Source organism: Alexandromys fortis, unplaced genomic scaffold (genome assembly GCF_014885135.2).
Source record: "Alexandromys fortis isolate MF-2015 unplaced genomic scaffold, M_Fortis_MF-2015_v1.1 scaffold_30, whole genome shotgun sequence".
Classification (NCBI taxonomy): domain Eukaryota; kingdom Metazoa; phylum Chordata; class Mammalia; order Rodentia; family Cricetidae; genus Alexandromys; species Alexandromys fortis.
Window position 1 is genome coordinate 370,772 of NW_026067922.1, and position 22,831 is coordinate 393,602.

The 22,831-nt window shown below is 36.2% G+C and overlaps 1 protein-coding gene and 1 non-coding gene across 2 annotated transcripts in view; one reads left to right on the top strand and one right to left on the bottom strand.

Moving 5' to 3' along the window:
* Positions 1-22,831, top strand: part of Atad2b (ATPase family AAA domain containing 2B) — a 134,845-nt gene that overhangs the window by 86,620 nt on the left and 25,394 nt on the right. The window contains exons 18-21 of the mRNA XM_050141885.1: positions 7,253-7,438; positions 13,082-13,217; positions 16,672-16,868; positions 19,769-19,928. Of these exons, the coding sequence (XP_049997842.1) occupies positions 7,253-7,438; positions 13,082-13,217; positions 16,672-16,868; positions 19,769-19,928 (679 nt within the window). The remainder of the gene's footprint in view (positions 1-7,252; positions 7,439-13,081; positions 13,218-16,671; positions 16,869-19,768; positions 19,929-22,831) is intronic.
* On the bottom strand, positions 1,718-1,824 carry LOC126501380 (U6 spliceosomal RNA). Its single transcript, XR_007591664.1, has one exon. It is a non-coding gene; the product is annotated as a U6 spliceosomal RNA (small nuclear RNA).

Consider the following 22,831-nt stretch of genomic DNA (forward strand, 5'->3'; position numbering starts at 1 on the left):
CCACAGCTATTTACTTATTTGTGTGTATGCATGTGCACACACATGTGCCATGTATATATGTGAAGGCCAGAGTAAAACTTTTGGAAGATAGTTTTTTCCAGCATGTGTGTTCTTGGGATTGACTTCAAAAGTATCTACCCAACTGGTACCATCTAACATACTTAATACAAAGTAGTTTGGGTATTTAATAGTAGAGTATGAACATGAAAAGAGGGAAGAAATCTTAAGTGACCTTTAAAGGGGTGTATTTTTATGCATGATAAAATGAAAAAAAAAAAAGCCTTTGTGTTCTTTACACTATGTGGATGGTGGTAACTTTGTTCTTTAAAACATACACAGCAAAATGTATATCAAAACTTTGTTTAGCCACCTGACTGCCTGGTATCTTAGTTAATAGTAGGAATGAAATATATTAGAGAAGTTAATGCCTACTGAGGAGTTTCCCTTACTGTTTAAGATTTAGTGTGCCTTAGAATTGCTTTGAGGCATTTACTGAAATTTCTGACTCCTTTACTCTAGACCCACAAGTCCTATTTTACTGATTTTGGAATAGGTTTCAGGAACTTGCATTTTAAACATGCACCCCAATGTGTTATCATTCTATGTCTTAATTAGATCAAATTTGAGATACAGTTCTCAGCAGTCTCTGGTCATTAGTAGGTATAATAAGGTTTTGTTCGTGTACACATATTGCTCTTACGTTATTGAGCATGTCATAGTACTCCAAGGTAAATGGGAAATCACATTCATGGCTGCTATTTTTCATATGTAGTTTTTGAGCCCTACAATACACCCTCAGGTGTTAGTAATCTATAATAAGAGACTTGTTGGGATTAGTATGTAATAAAGTAGAATAAAAACAACAACATAATCAGCGTGTTAGCACTTGGAGGTGGAGACAGGTAGAGCAGGAGTTCAGCGTCATCCTTGGTTGCATAATGAGTTGAAGGTCACCCTGAATTACATGAAATGTTCTCTCTTCACCTCCCTTTAAAACCTACAAGAGACAAAAAAAAAAAAGACTAAAAATCAACAATAATGTGATTCCACTTATATTTTCACTTATTTTTCATTCTCAAAGAATGAATACTGTCCTATATTGTTTTCATTATTGACTTAGAAAAAAGGTCGGATATTATATTTAAAATTAATCTATGTGGTTTTTCCTTTTGCAAAGGTTTTTTATTATTTTAATTATCTGTATATATCTGTATGTGTACAGATGAATGCAAATGCCCTAGAGGTCAGAGAGATGAGATTCTCCTGGAGTGGGAGTTTCAGGCAGGTGCTCTTAATTGAACTCAGGTCCTCAGGAAGAGAAGCATGTACTCTGAACCACTGAGCTGTGTCTCTAGTCCCTTTATGTGGTTTATCAAAAGCTTAGAATTTAGGTATTGTATAGTGTTTATTTTAGTGAAAATTTTAGTATTTTTCTATTCCCAGTAAGAAAGTATATGAAAGTTCCCGGGGAAAACCTTTTTTTACTAGTACCAAAGTACTTTAGTACTACTAAGTACTACTTTAGCACTAAGTACTTTAGTACTATCAAATACTAAAGGATTGATATTTACAGCAGTTCATCACCCCCCTTTTAGTTTACTTAAAATTTTTTCATACAACGATCATGTTCATTCCCCAGCTCTTTTCAGAGCCTCCCTCCTTTCCTGCCTACCCAACTTTTTATTCTCTCCTCTCTCTTTCTATCTTCTCTCTCCCAAAAAATATTGAACACTTCACAAATTTACATGTTGTCTTTGTTTAGGGGCTATGTTAATCTCCTGTATTGTTCCAGTTTTACCTTATGTGCTGCTGAAGTGAAAACACACACTCTGGTTGTTTTGTGTTAATTCACATGGTGTCTGGGTTTTTCTGTGGCATACACTCTCCTTGAGTTTGTAAGTAAATTAAATTATATTGCTTGAGAATATGTAGCAGTTGCTGAGTTCTAAAAGTTTTTAAGGAATAAAAATATCAGATAATTTAACTCCCACAGAGGTTGTTTTGTAGTATTGCCACAGTTCAGAAACCAGTAGAGGTGTGCTTCATCCCTGGCTGGTTTTATACTTATGTAGAAAAATTTAGTGCCTCTTTTTCCTGAACCCTTAGTTTTCAGAGGTCAGACATGTCTTGCTTTCACAGAACATGCTCAGTAGATCTTAGGTGAATAGAATATAGATGTAGCAAAGTGATGTCAAAAGAATAAATCATCAGTGATATTATGTATCTTGTGATAGCAAGATACAAGGAACTCATTAGTGGTTTAACATTGTTGTAAAAATTGAATTTTATCTCCTCAAATTTTGATTTTAGCTGTGTTTCATAAATTTAGTATATTTATAATATTAAATAATATTAAGTAACTATGTCAAATTCTGGAAGTTTCTTGGTGACATAAAGATGTTCACCTCTTTCTTGTGATAGCCCCTTTTAGTCAAGTCAGAGCATAGCTGTCTTTGAGCTTTCTGCTTTATTCACATTTGAGTTTGATGTTTTTTCATGTAGATTTCAATTTTTAAACAAAATAGCTGTTTTATAATGGGGCTGCAAATTCTTAACCTAAAAAATGCACAGAGCTGTGTATATAGCTCATTGGTCGAACACTGAGCAACTTGTGCAAGACTCTGGGTTTGATTCCTAGAGCTGCCAAAATGAAGAAAGAAAATGGGGAAACTTTCACACAGAGAGGTCTGTGGACACACGTGAGGCAAATGCTCTGCCACTGAGCAGTACTCCCAGCCCCCAAACTATTGAATTTGGTGCTTAAGTACTGTCTTGTAAGTTTGGCTTTTCAGATAACTAGAACTCTTAGAAGTACAGTTTGTCTCATTAGTACTCCCCTGATTTGGCTATGTCTAGCTCCAGTAGCTTGGGTTTTGCCTTTGATATTTAACAGGAGTAATTAAAAGAAAACCTAGTTAAGAGACTGTAATATCTGGGTCAAGAAGGATGCTGAAAAGAAATGAAAATGAAGTGTGAACAGACATTGGTGTTTGTTCAATTTGCTTGTGCAAGAGTGCTGGTCATGTCAGAGGTATTTGAAACGGTTGGTTCAGTAATTTGGCCTACTGTCTTTTTTTCTCTATAACAGTTTTTCTGTTTTCTACTACACCTTGCACATCCACCAATCCAAGACACCTTATAGGTGAGTATTTTCCTAGTTCTCAAATGGCATCAGTTGTTCCCAGCTAGGTGCCACTTCATTAAAACTAGACTATTTTTCTACTCTGAATTACAGTTATTTGACTCCAGAAAGACTATTTTAGACCATAACTTTAAAAGTTACCAACAGGGGATGTAGCTCAGTGACACTTGGCTATTGTGTGCAAAGCCCTGGGTTCCATCCCCAGGACCTTGTATCCCCAACATCAAAACACAGTCTCATGATAATGGGTAAACTACTGAAGGATTGCTTTTACATTATTCCCAAACCAATAACTCAAAAGTCACAATAGGATTGCATTTCTTTTTTCTGATGTTTATTATACTCAAGAATTTTAAAATGCTAGTTTCAGGCTTGTTATTTACTTTAAGTGCTCCCGATTGAACTTAGGTTCTTCCACATACTGCGCAAGCATTTTACCACGAAGCTATATTTTTTTTTAGTTTAAAAAACTGGGAAATTCTGGCTTGAGAGATCACTCAGCAGTTAAGAGCACTAGCTACTCTTCCAGAGGTCCTGAGTTCAATTCCTGTTAACCACATGGTGACTCACAACCAGGAATAGTGGGATCTGATGTCCTCTTCTGGCATAAAGTTGATAGAGCATTCATATACATAAAATAAATAAATCTTTTTAAAAATGGGAAATTAGAACAAGTTGGTTTTATACTTAAAACTATGAAAGCTTACTGTAGTATTGTGAGATACAAACCAAGGAATTAAAAGGGAAAATACTTTAATAGTGTTTTTTAGTTTTTCTAGAAGGTAAACATGGTTCCCAACTAAGGGCTTAGAAGAAACATGGAAATAATCTCTAGATGTTGTTTATCTCATGTAGTCTCCCGTTGTTAAGTTATTATACGCACGGACTAGAAAGTAAAAAGGTGAAGTCCAAAGATTTCTATTTGTGTTAGACTTACCTGCTTAGGCTTTCTAATACGGTTTTTAAGTTCTATAAGGAAAGGGGTATTTTCCTAGAGGCACCGGAAATAACAGAATGTTATGTTCAAATTATAAATTTTGGAGAGGATTTGATAAAAAGAAAAAAGAAATCGAAGCAAACCCTTATCTTTGAGAATTGGTTGTGTTTGTGTGTAGTTTATGGCTGCCAGGCAGGCAGTGCGTTTGCTAGACTGCATTGTTTCACATCTGGCTTTACGAGGTTCTTATTATCCCTAACCTTCTGTGCAGTGTGTACTCACTCTGATGCATGGTAACAACTGAATATTTTCAACATGTATTCCTAGACAATCTAACAGAAGCACTAGAATGATAGGCAAAATTATTTTTGTGCAGGGATGTTTTGCTTTCTCTTACACACTGGGCATGTGGGGATAACTTGCATGGCTAAATTTAGTGGTTGATTTATGAAGTTTATGAGTAAGCTATTGTTTGCTAGTCTTTTTGCTTTGGTTACCTTTCTCTCCTTCCTAGTTTACCAGCACATACTGGGGAATTAGATAGTGGCAGTAAGAATTAGTTACTGTCTTCCTCATACCATGACTGATCTTGGTGACATGCAGTAATTTTTTTTAAATGAATGTCTCAGTTGCCTTTGAACTTCTGTGTGAGTTGTTCCTTTTGCCAATTATTTATGCTATTCTGCTTTTATGAAGTTCTGTGAGAGCTTCAAGGAGGGAAAAAACCATGAATTTTTAAGATTTAGGAAGAGTATTTTATGTAAAGTTAGCATTTGTGAATCCTGAAGTAGAACTGGGTTGTACAGCTGCTCTGGATTGGTGGATATGCAAATATCAAGAAAGGAAGGAGCACACATGTGAGAAGGAACATCACTTGTTTCTTCATGCTTGGGGGAGAGTCTGTGTGCGCCTCTGGTTACTTACTGAGTTGCCAGCACATATCATGTTATTCAAAAAGTTTAATGTATAAAATATTATTGAATAAATTCATGTAATTGGTAAGCATGCTCTTGAAATAAAAATAATTCTTTTTATTTTTAAGAAAATTTCTGTATTTCTCATAATTTTTTGCCTGTATGTTTATGTGTGTGTGTGTGTGTGTGTGTGTGTGTGTGTGTGAAGATCTTTCTATATAGCCCAGGTTGGCTTCAGACTTGATATGTAGTCCCCATCTGTCTTGGAACTTGCAGTTCTTTTGCTTCAGCCACCTACAAAGTTAGAATTATAGGCATGCATTACCACATCTGCTACTGATAATTTCTGTTAGGTTCTAATTCATCTTTCATTACAAAGGCTCATCATAGTTTGTTTAAAATGAGGGAAATAACTAGAAAATAGAACTTTCAAGTTAGATTGAAGAGATATTGTCAGATGTTCTTGTTTATATCTAAACTTGTTAAAAACAGTGACAAGATTGTATATTAACATACAAGAATTCAGTGATGGGCTCAACAGCTGTTAACTTACCCATAGAGAAGAGAAATTCTGGTTTACCAATCTGGTTCTTACTATTGTGTGTTTGCCAAGTTTGCCGAGAAGTATCGTTTTTAACAACCGAGGAAATGTCATTTTGAATATTCTTTTTTTTTATTATGAAAAGGAAAAAAAAAGTTTCCGCCTCCTCCCAGCCTCCCATTTCCCTCCCCCTCCTCCCACCCTTCTCCCCCTCCCCCCCCCCCTCCTCTCCCCCTCCCCCTACTCCTCTCCCACTCCCTCTCCAGTCCAAAGAGCAGTCAGGGTTCCCTGCCCTGTGGAAAGTCCAGGGTCCTCCCCCCTCTGTCCATGTCTAGGAAGGTGAACATCCAAACTGGCTAGGCTCCCACCAAGCCAGAACATGAAGTAGGATCAAAACTTCGTGCCGTTGTCCTTGGCTTCTCATCAGCCCTCATTGTTCGCCATGATCAGAGAGTCCGGTTTTATCCCATGCTTTTTCAGTCACAGTCCAGCTGGCCTTGGTGAGCTTCCAATAGATCAGCCCCACTGTCTCAGTGGGTGGGTGCACCCCTCGTGGTCCTGACATCCTTGCTCGTGTTCTCCCTCCATCTGCTCCTCATTGGGACCTTGGGAGCTCAGTCCAGTGCTCCAGTGTGGGTCTCTGTCTCTATCTCCATCCATCACCAGATGAAGGTTCTATGGTGATATGGAAGATATTCGTCAGTATTGGTATAGGATAGGGTCATTTCAGGTTCCCTATCCTCAGCTTCCCAAGGGACAATATTCTGATAATGGAATGGCTCAGAGCTCCTTGCTCATTTATCTATTGATTGATTGTGACTTTTCAAGACAGGGTTACTCTTGGCTACCTTGGATAGCCTTGACTATCCTGGAACTTGCTTTGAAGACCAGGCAGGCCTTGAACTCACAGAAGTCTGCCTGCCTTCTGAGTGCTGGGATTAAAAGCATATGTTACTACTGTCCAGTTTATTAATGTTCTTTTGAGGAGTAAGGATATTTTGTGACTATGAAGAATTAAAGCTTAAGTAATAGAAAGAGGTGAATAAGTGTGTAAGCAGAAAGTTCACTAAATTTAAGCTTCAGGGTAGTACAACATGGCCAAAATATGTATTCATGTGTTGAGTGATTTTAGGCCCTGTGCCTAAGTATTTCAACTATGTTGTCTTTTTCTTCCTTACTGAAGCTCACTAACTCTTAAATTAACATAGGCAATAGAAATGTTATGCTTATTTTTTTATTTGCAGCATTTTTTATAGTGGTATGTCTTATTGTACATGATAAATAAAACAATTTCTACCTTTATCTTATTAATATGTACCGAATAGGAGTAGTTAAATTGAAAAATACCCTTTTGGGGATGAAGGAATACATAGGAGTTACCTATATAGACTTGCATATCTTATCTTGAAGAAATTAATTTTGAACATAATTGATATATATATATATATATAATGCATACAGGGGTTGCTATGTAGGCTTTAGAGTACTCAGTTTGAGAACTGAGGCCAGTGGTGGCACACACCTTTAATCCCAGCACTCAGGAAGCAGAGGCAGATGAATCTGTGTGAGTTCAAGGCCAGCCTGGTCTATAAGAGCTAGTTCCAGGACAGGCACCAAAGCTACACAGAGAAAAGAAACCCTGTCTCCAGGGGTGTGTGAGTGGGGGGGGGGGAGAGAATACTCAATTTGAGCTTAAAAAACACTTATTCTTTCCTTAGATATTTCGAGAAGCTCGAAGAACAGTACCTAGTGTTGTTTATATGCCTCATATTGGTGATTGGTGGGAAGCTGTCAGCGAGACTGTGAGAGCAACTTTTCTGACCCTGCTACAGGATATACCATCCTTTTCACCTATATTTTTATTGTCTACCTCTGAAACCATGTACAGTGAGCTCCCTGAAGAGGTAAGAAGCACCGCAATATTTATTTTGCCTTATTAAAAAATAGTTGACTTGTTAAATTAAACAACTTTTAATTAGAGTAAAATCAGGATTTGTATACAAGATCTACAGCTTATTAGCCACTATTCTTGTTTGCTATAATCTTCCTCATTGCTATGAAGACTGAGACAGTTCATGTGTAGAACAGAGCCTGACATGTGTGACTCCTCAGAAAGCTGAGCTCTTCAATCACCAGGCCCTTCATAATGGTCCTCTTCATTCTTCTTTGTGAGATCAGTTGATAGGATTTGACATGTAGCTTTTCATTAGTAGGGCTACATTTGAGTTAAATATTATTGTGCATTTTTGTTTTAAAAAAAATAACTGAAATTTACTTTTGAGTTCAGACTTAAAGTAAAATCATGATTAGTTGAGGGGAAGAAATTGGCATTGAATGAAATTGCTTAAAAAATTTTAATACTCCAGTCTTTCTTTATCTTCAAATGGTGTGTTTTAGAAGTACTTAGTGAGAAATAGTTTTCTAGGAGATACAGTAAAATAAAGTTCATCTAAAATATTTATGTTTTATGTAATATAAACATGATTATATAGAATTTGTTGATTAAAGTATTTATTTCCTGAGTTCTTTCATGTTTCACTTTTTGTTAGTTGTTTTCATAGAATAAATTTGAATAATTTGTTGCTCTTATAGGAAAGCAATTTATTTTTAAATTTTATAATAATATAATTGTAATAATTATTATTGTATGTATATATTGTATGTGCATATGCAGGTCATGATGTATATGTCAGACAATAACCTTTGGGAGTCAGCTCCCTCCTTCATTCTGAGTTCTACAGATCAAACTCAGATTATCAGGCTTGTGTGGTAAATATCTATGCCTGCTGAGACCTCTTAGTGGCCTGAGTAGAATAGTTAATTTATTGAAACCTTTTTTATTTTTAAATTATGTGTGCTTGTGTATATATGTGTGTTCAATGGCACACAAAGGCCAGAAACTGCAGTGACAGACAGTTAGTAGTTAGTTTTCTGTCGTGAGTACTGGGACCTGAATTTGGGTCCCCTGTAAGAGTAGCCACCTGTTGAGGGAGCTGCGGGCTGCGTTCCTGCCACCCAGCTCCTGCCACTGGCTAGCTTTACCCGAAATAACAACACACAAACTGTATTCATTTAAACACTGCTTGGCCTATTATATCTAGCCTCTTCTCGGCTAACTCTCGCACCTGGTCTAGCCCATATCTAATAATGTGTGTATCATCCCAAGGTGCACTTACCAGGAAGATTCTAGCCCATGTCCATCCTGGGTCGGAGCTTCATCGCATCTGCCCCAGAGAACAGAGCTAAGGTGTATGAGCTCACTTCCTCTTTCTCCCAGCATTCTGTTCTGTTTACTCCACCCACCTAAAGGCTGGGCCTATTTAATGGGCCAAGGCAGTTTCTTTATTAGCCAGTGACCTTCCTCCATCAGCCACCCACTCACAATGCTATTAATCATAACTTTAGTTTATCATTAGTAGAGGGTATAGTTTAGCTGTGTGTGGTAGTCAGAAGAATCAAGGTACTGATTGCAGCTGAAACATTAGAAGTTTGTTAGCATTGAACTTAAGATTTCAGCTTCTTTTCCTTTTATATGATGTTCTACATTTTTAGCTCCCCACCCTCACCCTGAGGCAGGGTTTCTCTGTACTTTGCAACCTGTCCTGGAACTAGTTTTTGTAGACCAGGCTGGCCTCGAACTCACAGAGATCCACTTGCCTCGGCCTCCCAAGTGCTAGGATTAAAAGCATGCACCACCACCGCCCAGCTGTATTTTTAGCTTTTATGAATCATAGATATTAAGAATTTCTACATTTTGAGGTGAAGATTATATGAATTCTCTGTATACTGATTGTATAATTGTGCAATTTAAAAATATTATGTAATAAGTACTACTGTAAATGGAAAAAAGGTTTGCATCATATGTGTGTATGTATGTATGTATGCGTGTATATATATACACGCATGCATACATGCATCTATCCATCCATCCATCTATCTATCCCTGGCTAGGTTCAAGCTCATGACAGTTCTCTTGCCTTAGTCCCTAAATAGCCCCCTAAATGTGAGCTACCATGTCTAGTTCTGCTCTATATTTCAACGACGAACTATTTTCATGGGACCTGTGTGTTGGTATTAGGACAAAATAAAATCTCTTTTATATTCTCTTAATGTTTCTATCTTCTAGTCCAGTAGTCCAGAAAAACAATAGAACTTTTTATGTTTATTTTCATATCTTCTTAAACATTTAGTATGCATCTATTTCATAATAGAAATAACTATTACTAGAATACCGGGTTAAATGAATGTGTTTATTTTTGAAGAACTGTGTTCGGTGTCATACAATGTTTCTCAAAATCTTTAGAAGTCATTGCTCTGTGTTAACAAAGGCTGTGGAGCTGCAGGGCCTTACTCAGGGTCTCACCACTGTTTAATGACAGAGCAAAGATTTGAATTAAAGTGTCTCTGATTTCAAATATCATGTACTAATAGTAATTCTTTTAAATTTTTTTAATTCTATTATTTATATTTATGGGTGTTTTGCCAGCATGTGTGTCTGTGTACCTTGTGTGTGCTTAGTGTCTACAGAACCAAGAAGAAGGCCTTGTAATAAAATTAACTATTTAGTTTCAGATCCTCTGGAAATGGAGTTAAAGACATTTGTCAGCTGCCTTGTTGGTCCTGGGAACTGAACCTGGGTTCTGAAGGAAGAACCAGTGCTCTTAACCATTGAGCCATCTCTCCAGCCCTCCAAATTTATTTCGATTGTCTTTATTTAAGGGGAACAGCTTGGTGTTTTGGTATAAGGCCAAAACCAAGGAGTTATTCTCTTCTAGGATTGTATAGAGCCATGTCTTACAATTGGGTCTTTGTTCCATTTTCAGTTGTCCCCTCCCCATGGGGTCCAATTTCTTATTCATGCATTCAATATCTTTTTTATTTATTGAATGGAGATGGAGGAGGAATGGATGGAGATGGGGATAAATGGGATCGACAACTTTGAAGATAGGTGTAAAACTTTATAACACCATGTTTGATAGTGAGTTCTTGGACATGACACCAAAAAAGCAAAAATAAACAAAAAGTGCTAAATATAAATAAGTTGGATCTTAAAAAATTTTAAAACTTTTGTATATTACTGAGCACTATTGATAGAATGAAAGGTAAACAAAAAATGGGAGAAATATTTGAAACAATAAGATAAGTTTTTTTTTTTTTTTTCGAGACAGGGTTTCTCTGTGGCTTTGGAGCCTGTCCTGGAACTAGCTCTTGTAGACCAGGCTGCCCTCGAACTCACAGAGATCCACCTGCCTCTGCCTCCCAAGTGCAGGGATTAAATGGTGCAAAAAAAGCTTTATCAGGAAGTTTGGAGCCTAGAAGGTAGAAGTTAGACCTAAAGCCAAACAAACAAAAAATCAAAGACCGTGTTAAGTGTCATGGTGACAAATGTGGATGGTGTAAAAGGATTTAAGTAGCATATCTTGTAAAAGAGGGTAGTGTATGGAAAGCCTAGATAAGTGGACAGATGAGAGGTGATTGCTGAGATGAGAACTACTGACTTAAGTTTACTTTGAATTTTCATGTAAGGTATGATGGGATAGTCTATCAAATGTCTAAAAGTTTACTTTAATTGACAGCAGAACCAAGATTCCAGAGGATACAGTGAAATAGACTTGGTAGGGAAAACAGAGCATGGGAAATACAAAGAAATACAAATACGTTGAGGTATTTGATCCATTTGGACTTTAGTTTTGTGCATGGTGATAGATATGGATCTATTATCATTCTTCTGTGTTGATAGTCTGTTATGCCAGCACCATTTGTTAAATATACTTTCTTTTTTTCCATTTGATATTTTTTGCTTCATTGTCAAAAATCAAGTGTTCAAAAGTGTGTGGAATAATTGATTCGGTTCCATTGGTCCTCCTGTCTTATACCAATACCAGGCTGTTTTTAGTACTGTAGCTCTGTAGTAGAGTTTGAAGTCAGGGATGGTAATGCCTCCAGAAATTCTTTTATTGTACAGGAAGCCAGCCACACTAAACCTCATAGAAGAGAAAGTGGGAAGTACACTTGAATGCATTGGCACAGGAGACCACTTCCTAAATATTATCCCAGTAGTACGGACACTGAGAGAAACAATTAATAAATGGGACCTCCTGAAACTGAAAAGCTTCTGTAAAGCCAAGGATGCGGTTAACAAGACAAAATGGCAGCTACAGAATGGGAAAAGATCTTCACCAACCCCACATTGGACAGAGGTCTGATCTCCAAAATATACAAAGAACTCAAGAAATTGGTCATCAAAAGAACAAATAATCCAATAAAAAAATGGAGTACAGACCTAAACAGAGAACTCTCAACAGAGGAATCTCAAATGGCTGAAAGACACTTAAGAAAATGGTCAACATCCTTAGTCATCAGAGAAATGCAAACCAAAACAACTCTGAGATTCCATCTTATACCTGTAAGAATGGCCAACATCAAAAACACTGGTGACAACTTATGCTGGAGAGGATATGGGGTAAAGGGAACACTCCTTCATTGCTGGAGGGAGTGCAAACTGGTACAAACTCTTTGGATATCAGTGTGGAGATTACTCAGAAAATTAGGAAACAACCTTTCTCAAGACCCAACAATACCACTTTTGGATATATATCCAAAGGATGCTCAACCATGTCACAAGGACATGTGCTCAACTATGTTTATAGCAGCATTGTTTGTCATAGCTAAACCTGGAAACAACCTAAATGCCCCTCGACCGAAGAATGGATAAGGAAAATATGGTACATTTACACAGTGGAGTACTACACAGCAGAAAAAAATGACATCTTGAAATTTGCAGGCAAATGGATGGATCTAGAAAACATCATATTGAGTGAAGTAACCCAGACCCAGAAAGACAATTATCATATGTACTCACTCATGGGTTTTAAAACATAAAGCAGAGAAAACCAGCATACAAATCACAATCCCAGAGAACCTAGACAACAATGAGGACCCTAAGAGAGACATGCATAGGTCTGATCTACATGGGAAGTAGAAAAAGATAAGCTCTCCTAAGTAAATTGGGAACATGGGGACCTTGGGAGAGGGTTGAAGGGTAGGGGAGTGACAGGAAGGGGAGCAGAGAAAAATGTAGAGCTCAATAAAAATCAATTTTAAAAAAGAAATACAAATATGAAGATTTTGTTTGTTTTTGTTTTTCAAGACAAGGTCTCTGTGTAACGCTGGCTGTCCTGGAACTTACTCTGTAGACAAGGCTGAAAGAAATATGAAGAGTTTAAAAAGTTATTGTTAATATGCTTCCAGCTCCTGATTCTAAATAATTATTTTTTAGTTCTATGTAATAACTCTTTGAGATATGTCTATCAATCAGTTTAATCAACTTTTCGATTTGCTTTTGTCTGATGATATTTACATATATATTACCTAATCACTTTTTAAGTTCTTGGACAATTGGACATTTTTCCATTGTGTTTTAGTTCATGAAATCATATTTGCCAGCAGAATTAATGTTCAGTGTTTTAAGAATGGTACTAGATATTGGAGGAATTGTAATTTGATCTAATGCTTTTAATTTTCTCTTTCTTTGTTTATATGTATAGGTTAAATGTATCTTTAGAATACAATATGAAGAGGTATTATATATTCAAAGGCCTATTGAAGAAGATCGAAGAAAATTTTTCCAAGAACTTATACTCCATCAGGCATCGTTGGCACCACCACGAAGGAAGCATACTGGTAAGTCCCAAAAGCCTTTATAAGAAAAACGACAGAATGGAATTAAGAAATATTCAGGTCCTATGCTGGTTCCTTCCCTGTCCGGCTGGAGTTGGTGAGCTCCCATTAGCTCAGGTAAACTGTTTCAGTGGGTGTACAAATCATGGTCTTGACCTCTGTGCTCATATTCTCACTCCTCCCACTCTTCAGTTGGACTTTGGAAGCTCAGTCCAGTGCTTCAATGTGGCTCTCTGCTCTGTTTTTATCAATTGCTGGATGAAGGTTCTATGATGATATTTAAGATATTTATCAGTCTGACTACAGGGCAAGGCCAGTTCAGGTACCTTCTCCTTTGTTGTTTAGCGCCTTAGCTGGGGTCACCCTTGTTGATTCCTGGCAATTTCTCTAGTGACAGGTTTCTTGCTAGTCCCATCATGGCTCCCTCAATAAGACTAGTTCCTCTGAATGTGGGTGAGAGTTGTATAGCTATGGCTGGGTCAGACTGCGGGGCCACTGGCAGTGGCACCAGGATTTATTCCTGCTGCTTGTACTGGCTTTTGGGGAACCTATTCTTTTTGGATGGATGCCTTGTTCAGTTTAGATATAGTACTGGGGAGGGGGCTTGAACCTTTTCCAAAGCAATGTACTTTACCCTCTCTGTTTAGTGGGTGGGGGTTGGGGCTAGGGGGGTAGGTAGTGGGAATGGGAGGAGGGGAGGGAGTGGCAACTGGAATTGGTATGCAAAATGAAAAAAGATAGTTTGTCTTTTAAAAAGTAATAAAAGAAAAATTTTTTAAAAAAGAAATATTTAGGCCATTAGTCTTGGAGGCCAACACCTTTCTTTACTCACTGAGCTATCTCATTGACCTAGTGGACATGTTGAAAATGGCCGTGTGTTTACTTGATCTGAGATTAAGAATTATATCTTTGTTAAAGTTTTATCAAGCACTTCAGAGCTTCTGGTAGAGTCTGCATTCAACAGCCGAAAAAGCCAAGGGGAAAAAGGTTAACAGTTCTACTCAGTTTCAGTTATCTGAAGTATCCGGACTAGAAATGGCAGGTTGTGAATAAAAGAAGTTATTCCTTTGTGGACCAGGGCAGATTTGATCGTCTAAGAGGTGGTGTGTTAGTTATTTTTCTCTTTGTTGTTATAAAATGCATGACAAAAAATACTTAAGGAAGGAGACCTTGTTGTGGCTCACATTTTGAGTAGGTGCGGTTGATCCTGATAAGAAAAGTATCACAGTGGAGAGAGAACAAAACACTGATCATGTGTCTGCAGCCAGGAAGCCTGGTGGGGAATGCTGGTGCTCAGTGTGTTTCCTTCCCCTGGGACCCCAGTCCATTGGGTGGTGCTGCCCACATTCTAAATGTCCACCCTCTTCATTTAGACCTCACTAGACACTTCTTTACACAAAACCAGAGGTAAACCTCCTAGGCGATTACAGACTCAGACACGTTTACTGTGAGGTTTGAGAGTCAAAGTGGGTTAGAATATGGCCTTTTCTGGCTTACTTGAAAAGTTTCTAAAACAGTATTTAGAATATATTATGAGGGTTTGAAAGACTTCCATAGCCTTGTTTTAAGCATTTTATTTTTCTTTAGTTTGGAGCAATGGTATTAAGAAAAGCTAAAGAATTTGTTGGGTTTCAACTCTCTGAATTAGGGAAGACCTGCAGTCTAAGACATTGAAGAGGATTTATTTCCCCCACTTGTAAAGGTACATAAAAGATGCAGTCCTGCTCCTTAATCTTTCAACGTTATGAGGAAATAAACATTTTTGTTAAGATAATTTTAAAACCGTATTGCCCATTTTAAAAATGCCATTTAAATTAATTCTTTGAGATTTCATATATATCTCAGTATATTTTTAATATTTTAAACCCATATTACCCATTTTAAAAATGCCATTTAAATTAATTCTTTGAGAATTTCTTATATATCTCAGTATATTTTTTAATATTTTCTTTATTTATGAACATTAGTGTTTTGCCTGCTTATATGTCCTTGTGAGGGTGTCAGGTCTCCTGAAACTGAGGTTACATAGGGGTGATAGGAGTTGAATCAGGTCCTCTGGAAGAGCAGCTAGTGCTCTTAACCACTGAGCCATCTCTCCAGCCCCAACACAAGTGTATTTTAATACACCCACTCTTTCCAAGTCTTCCAGAACTACTTTGTTATCTTCTAACCCCACCCCTTGTTCTTTACATGTCTTTTAACGGTTCTTGTAGGATACTAAATATTTTTCTTTCCTGTTATGTTCTTACCTTTCTATAAATATCTACTTGTTTTGTTATTTGTTGTTTATATGTTATGTTACATAATATATTATTAATATATATTCATAATATATAATATGACATTATTTATAACATAATACATATACTCTTAGATAAGTCTTAGTCCCATCTATGTGAATTTATTTTTTTATTTATTTTGAAGTAGACTCATCTGTAACCCACGCTAGCCATGAACTTTTTGCTTCAGTAATCTAAGTGCTGGGAGTGAATAATGATGCCTGGCTTGGATTTTCTATTTTTTTACTTTTTAATATTTTATTTTTCTTTATGTTTTAAATTCTTTACTTATTGTGCTTGTGTTTGATGGACAACTCTGTGAAGTTGGTTATTTCCTTGTACCTTTATATGGATTCTGGAGATTGAATTTAAGCCTCAAGGAACTTTACCCACCGAGCTATTTTACTGCCTTTTTATATTTTTTGAGACAGAGACCTTGAACTCATGATTTTCCTATAGTATCCTGAATGGTAGGATTACAGGCATGAGCCACCACTTTCTCTTTGAGCTGCTTTATTGAGTTTCTTTTTTCATGTTAAAGATTTAGTCAAAATACTTAGCATTTGAGTCCTGATGCCAGGAAAACAAAACAAAATAAAACATTTATTGTCTTTATTAAAATTAAAAAGCTTTTATGAAAGTTGTGGTATTTGTTTTTGTTTCATTTTGTTTTGAAACAGGATCTCAACTGTGTTGCTCTAGCCCCTTGGAACTCACAGAGATCCTCCTACCTCTGCCTCCCAGAGTGCTGGAATTAAATGTATGTGCTGCCACACCTGGCTTGAAAGATAATTTTTGTAATCCATACGTCTGACTAAAGAATATAATGAAGATTATATGAACATCTCTTAGCACTTTACAGTAGAAAATAAAACATTTCAGTAATAAAATAGATAAATAATATACAAAATATGAGGGTAGAATTCTTAGAGGGCCAGGGGACTTATTGTAATTACTCAATAAGGTGAAGTTATTCTCTTATAATTTCCATATGAAGTTTTACTTATTGGGTTTTCATGGTTCACATACACTTGTAATTTCCTTTCTTTTAAAGATTGTTTTGGGAGAATGTACAAAGTCCAATTGAGCCCTGGCTTACCATGTTAAAACCTTAACACTTTTCTTCTCTCTCTCTTTTTTCTTTCTTTCTTTTCTTTTTTTTTTTTTTTTCGTTTTAGCTCTGTGTGCTATGGAAGTGCTTCCACTTGCATTACCATCTCCTCCTCGTCAGTTATCAGAATCAGAAAAAAATCGGATGGAAGACCAGGAGGAAAATACATTAAGAGAGTTGCGGTTGTTTCTCAGGGATGTCACCAAGAGGCTGGCCACAGATAAACGCTTTAACATCTTCAGCAAACCGGTGGATATTGAAGAGGTCTTGTTTCAGTAGTGTGCAAACAGTGAAGTTGAACTGGCTAAAAGAAAAAAAAATATTGACATCTTTTTTGGAAGGAAAAAAAGCAAAGGCATGGATGAATATTACCCCTAGCCTATAAAATTTTAATCCATGTAATATAATAACTACCAGTGTCATCAGCAAACATCTGGTGACTTTTGAGTGAAATTAGTGACCAATTTGTATATGTCCTCTTAATTATTATTGCCATCTGTGATCACTACTCTTCAATTTAAGAAGAGGATTAAAATTTACTTTTGCAAAATGTCCATAATAGACTATTTTTATTCCAGGATAAATCCTGCTTTTAAATGTACATTGGTATCAATGCTTTGGTGCCAGTACTGGCATTTCCTTAACTGTTTGTAACTGTGAAAAGAGGAAGTAAAGTCTTTCTGCTTTAGAAAGGCCTCTTGTTAAGTCGCACATCCCATGCACTTAATCTGTCTTCTCCAAAGAGTTTCTCTGCTCCCAGTGGAAAATTCCTCACTTTGTACGTGTATTGTTCTGTGTAATTGTGGGAACTTGGTTTGTGATGGTGAGAAAAGGAATTTTCCATTTGGAATACGTTAGAATGCTGTCAATTAAAAACAAACAAACAAAAAAACCCAACTTTATCCTGGGATAATATAGTGTGGATGACCACAGTATAATCTTTACTGGCCTTCTCCTTATAAGTTCAGACTCCATGTTTGAGCAGTTTTGGTGTTTTTAGTTTTTTCTTTTTTTTTTGTCATTTAAAAAATTTGAATTATAAAATGATTCAAAGTTTAATGTGTGTCCTAATTGTGAAATCTGTGTTTTTGGACCTGAGCAGATTCCTTTGGAACCATTATGTCATCTGTGACTGGGAAGAATGGGTTAGCGTTACATTTTCCCTTCAACAACTCTGAAAATACACATCTTCCCCTTCTTCTTTAATAAAGGGACTGTCAGAATTCTTATTTGGATGTTTATCTACAGTGTGTAATAGTCCATTTGATACTTTTCAAAAAACATCCAAGGTCATTTTGTTATTTTTCTACTGGTTCAGTTGAGGAAGTTGGGTAGTGACAGCCAAGTTTGGGAAGGTTTTTCAAATTTAAAGTCTACAGTCTTTTACTTTTTAAATTTGAGACAGAGTCTTATTATGTAGACCTAGATGACTTTGAACTTGCAGTCCTCCAACTCCCACATTTAGGGATTATAGGCATGCATCACCATGCTTGAAAGCCTCAGTCTTTCATCTTTTCCGTCTTAGCTATCTTCCCGCCTTTTCCCACTGAAATAGCAGGACATGTAAGATATGTGTAATATATGCCTTTAGCTTAAAAAAAAAACAAACCACTTATAGGATTTTCATCTGAAATAATCATTAAAGATTTCTTTTTATGGTCTTAAGAACTAAGCCCAGGGTCTTGCATGCATGGCAACTGTTCCACTAGCCAAGCTATCCCCCAGCCCTGCTTCTCAGGCTCAAATTAACTAGTTTTCTTCTTGCTCAAGAAAGTTTTTTCTTCCTAATCACAAAATTTTTGGCAGATTGCTTCCTCTGCTTTAAGAGAATATGTTTTATAAGTCATGGTAAAGAAATAGAAAGGAAGAGAAATGCTAAGGTTTAGGTAATAATTTTAGTTAATGTTATGATCCTCTTTTCTGTCTTAGGTTCATTCTGGTCTTGCTCTCAAAGCTGAAGCAGGAGTAGCAGGGGAAGAATAGAAAAGGGAAAACAAGATAATTCCTAAGTCGTTTAAGACATAAAAGTATATGCTCAAATAATGCATTAGAAGTGGCTAATACTATCAAATTTAAAGTCATTTGAAGAAAGCAAAATATTAAAAACATACTGAATTTAAAACTAAATATGTGTTAAAATTTCATACTCTTAATAGTATAAACTCTAAATGCCTTTCCTTTTATAAATATTTGTTTCCACTTTTATACAATGACTGGACCTTAGAGTCCAACTAATAGTTCCATTCCTGCCTGCAATAAGATCCCACTTAGAGCTGACAGTCACACAACTTATGAATGGCCTTAAAATTTGAAAAACATACACAAATTACATGCATGCATGGGTATGCACGAGTCTGTGTATAAACTTGAAATCATGGTATCAGTGTCATTGGAAGCTATATGAAAACAAACCCTCACTTTCAGACAGCAGAAGCTGCCCAGAAGTTGGTCCTGTACTAGTTTTAGACATTGCTCAAACTGCTTTCAGATTACAGTTTACTACTTGAGGTTTCCACTTGAGAAAACAATAAATACAGCTTGCTAATCCTTCCCTACTGGTGAAGTGACATTAAAACATAAAACTTACTTTATAAATCCTGACTGAATGTCTTACTGTAGAATCATTTATATGTAGAGACAAGTCCAGCAAGCTCTTTTCAAGTTAGAAAAAAAAATACTTATTTAATTGACACAAAATGTGTGTAATGACTCCAAAGGAGTAGAAAATACTTCCCATGAAATGGTTCACCTTATAGAGTTAAAAAAGAAAGTTTTGTTGAAAAAAATTTAAAACGTATACCAGAAATTCTGTATTAATATGAAAAAAAAATCTCTCCTATACCCCTCCCCCCCATTTCTTGAGGTAGCACTGATGCTTATTGGGTACTTTACCCACACATTCTCTTCTCAGATAAACCCAAAAGATTTAAAAACCAAAAACTGACTGTTGGTTTCAAATTTCAAGATGAGCACCGTGAAGCTTTTCATGGAAAGTATGTCAGATAGTAACTTTAGTATCATAAAAAGCATTGTAACTTTACTCTTATATAATTAGCTACTTAGATTTAAGTTTTAAAGTATTCTGTTTTTAATTTGTGCTTTTGTGAACTAAAGCATATAAAAAGCCAGATGTAATTTTCATTAAAGCATCCTATTTGTTTTAGGTTTCAGATTATCTTGAAGTAATCAAAGAACCAATGGATTTATCAACAGTAATAACTAAAATTGATAAACATAATTATCTAACGGCTAAAGATTTCCTTCAAGATATTGACCTCATCTGTAGCAATGCTTTAGAATACAATCCAGACAAGGACCCCGGAGGTAAGGACACTTAGGGCAAGGTGCCAGTTTCGGCATTCAAGTATGCCCATTTTAGACTGATAAATGAATGTATTCAGGAACTTTGAGAAAGTAATAACCTACCTGGAAACACTGTGCCAGAAATTTTACAGTTCTAGGCACTATGTTTTTGTCTAAGATTTAGTTTTCATTTTCCTTTTAATTTTTATACTGAATTCTAATTTTGTTCAGATTGATGGAATAAGTTGGCAAGTGAACTTAAAATTTGTTTGTTTTGCCAACATCAGTAGAGCCACTAAATAGAAAATTTTTAATTTGTGGGAAGTCAGGAATGGGTAAGTTTATATTTCAAACTTAAAAAAAAAAAAGACAGAATCTTATTGTATAGCTCTGTCTTGCCTAGAGCTCAGTAATGTAACCTAGGCTGGTTTCAGACTCACAGAGATCCTCCTGTCTTTGTCTCCTGAATGCTGGGATTAGAGGTGTGTGTCACCATTCCCAGCCCTGTGTAACAGAATTTTCCTGTAGAATGTTAGTTATCCTTTCTATATATTTATTGGAGGTATTCTTACACAATTTTATTTTACTCCTAATTCCATCCTATACTTTCCAGAGGTGTCCATTCTTTTGACATAGTGACATGATACTATCATCAAATGTGTTAGGTCGGATTTGTAGCTATCCTGGAAATCATGTAGCTCATGGGTTGGACATATCTGTAGTTCCAACTCTTGTCATTGTCATCCAGGGAAAATCACTAAGAACATATCTATAATTAAACAAGATGGATTTATTGTAAAGAGGGATGATTCTTATAACAAAAATGCATGTCTTTGGGACTCATAAAAGATTTGGTATTCTGTATATAATCTTAGGGAAAGTGTAAGGAAGTGGAACTTAGCAGTGAATTGGATGTTGCTAGGTAGCAAGACCATTTTGTGATTAGATATTTTTTCTTAGAACCTCGGAAGTGAGCTGGGTTTACCTGAGATAGCTCATCAGGTAAAGCTTGAGACCTGAGTTTGATCCTTGGACCCTTCCACATGGTGGAAGGGGAGCATCTGTTTCTGCAATTTGTCCTCTGAACTCCACATGCCTGTAGTCACGTCTCCCCTACCTCAAATATTTTTAAGTGTGTGTGTGTGTGTGTGTGTGTGTATCAGAAGAATCAAGCAGTGCTAACACCCCTAAGCAGGACATTGGTTTTAGTGAGAATATAATTATGTGTGGTCATTTTTGTGCTTAGGACAATGTTTATGTTTTGTTCTGTGCTTAGATATAATTACAGAGTTGTCTTTTTATTTGGCCCATCATGGTTATACAGTGGCTTTGTGTGGTGTTGTTTTTAACATGAGCATGCTAAGATTAAGCTGGTTATGCTAGGATAACTCTTAGCTACCAGGAGCTGTTTTCTTTTTTCCTTTTTCTCACTCATTGAGGATTTTATTTCTTCACTAAGTGATACACAAAATACTATTTTTAAAAGCATTTATGTAGGTTTCTGATCTTTAAAGATACTATACCTGTATTTGGGAACAGTGGTTCTCAACTTAAGCCATGCAGCAGAATGACCTGGATTTCTCCGTTCTACATGACATTACTTCTCACCTGGATTTAGACCATAGTAATTGATAATATCCTATTTCAAGTTCAGAAACAGAATAAAATATTTACATAGTAAGGCTTGGTGGGCACTAGTTCTTAACTTTTATGTTTAAGATATTTGTTTGTTATAGTTTTGTGGGTTTATTTAATGTGCATGAGCATTGGCCTGAAAATTGTACTGTGTGCATGCTCGGTGCCAGTAGGAGCCAGAAGAGGGAGTCAGAGCCCCTGGAACTCACTTTACAGGTAGATGTGAGCTGTCGGGTCCTGGGAACCAAACCTGTATCTTTCTACTAGACCAGCTGGTGCTTTTAACCCTTGAGTCATCTCTCCAGAACCTTTTTTTTTTTTTTTAAATTATATATGTCTTAGAAAAACTATGAAAATAAGAAAGTTCAGTAATCTGCAGTCTCGTTACTTAATGTCTAAGTCTGAAGAATATATACACACATTAGCCAGCCTGGTCTACAAGAGCTAGTCCAAAACAGGCGCTAAAACTGCACAGAGAAACCCTGTCTTAAGAAACAAAAAACAAAAATATGATTATTGTTACTTTTTGTTAGTATACATAATAGGGTTTTTAAAAAAATTTTGTTATATAGTGTTTTACCTGCATTTTTAAATAATATGCATTATTTTTAGTAGATCATTGTGCCTTGCTCATAGTTCACTTAACATGATTACCAGTTGCATTCATTTTCTTGCAAATGACTTGATTTCACTTTTCTTTGTGTATGGATGAAACACCTTTTCATGTGTGTAAATTACACATTTTTCATCCATGTGATAATATCTAGGCTGGCTCCAGGCCCTGGCTACTATGAACAGTGCTGCAGTAAGCATGGTCATGCAAGAGCCTCCTGTGTTCTGACTTAGGTCCTTTTGGGTATATGCCTAGGAGAGGATAGATATGCTTGTATCATATGGTAGTTCTATTTTTAGTTTATTTCATGTGGTTACACAGGTTTACATTTCCACCAGTATTTTATAAGGGTTCCTCTTTACCCACATTGTAGTGTGTTCATTATAGACATTCTGAGAGGGTTGGGAGAAAAAAAAAACCTCAGTGTAGTTTTAATTCCCATTTTCCTGATGGCTAAGAATGTTGAACAATTTTTGTTTATCTTTTTTTCCTATAAAATTATGTAATTCTTATATATTTTTCATGCCTTTAACATTTTTGAAACTCTTCTTAATGAGTAGGTTAAAAATTATAATATAGCTAATGGCCTATTCCTGGACATACTAAGTCTTTTAGTTCTTTTCTCCTCTATCATAACTATGAATAGATATTTTTATAAAATGGCTGGCACAGATCT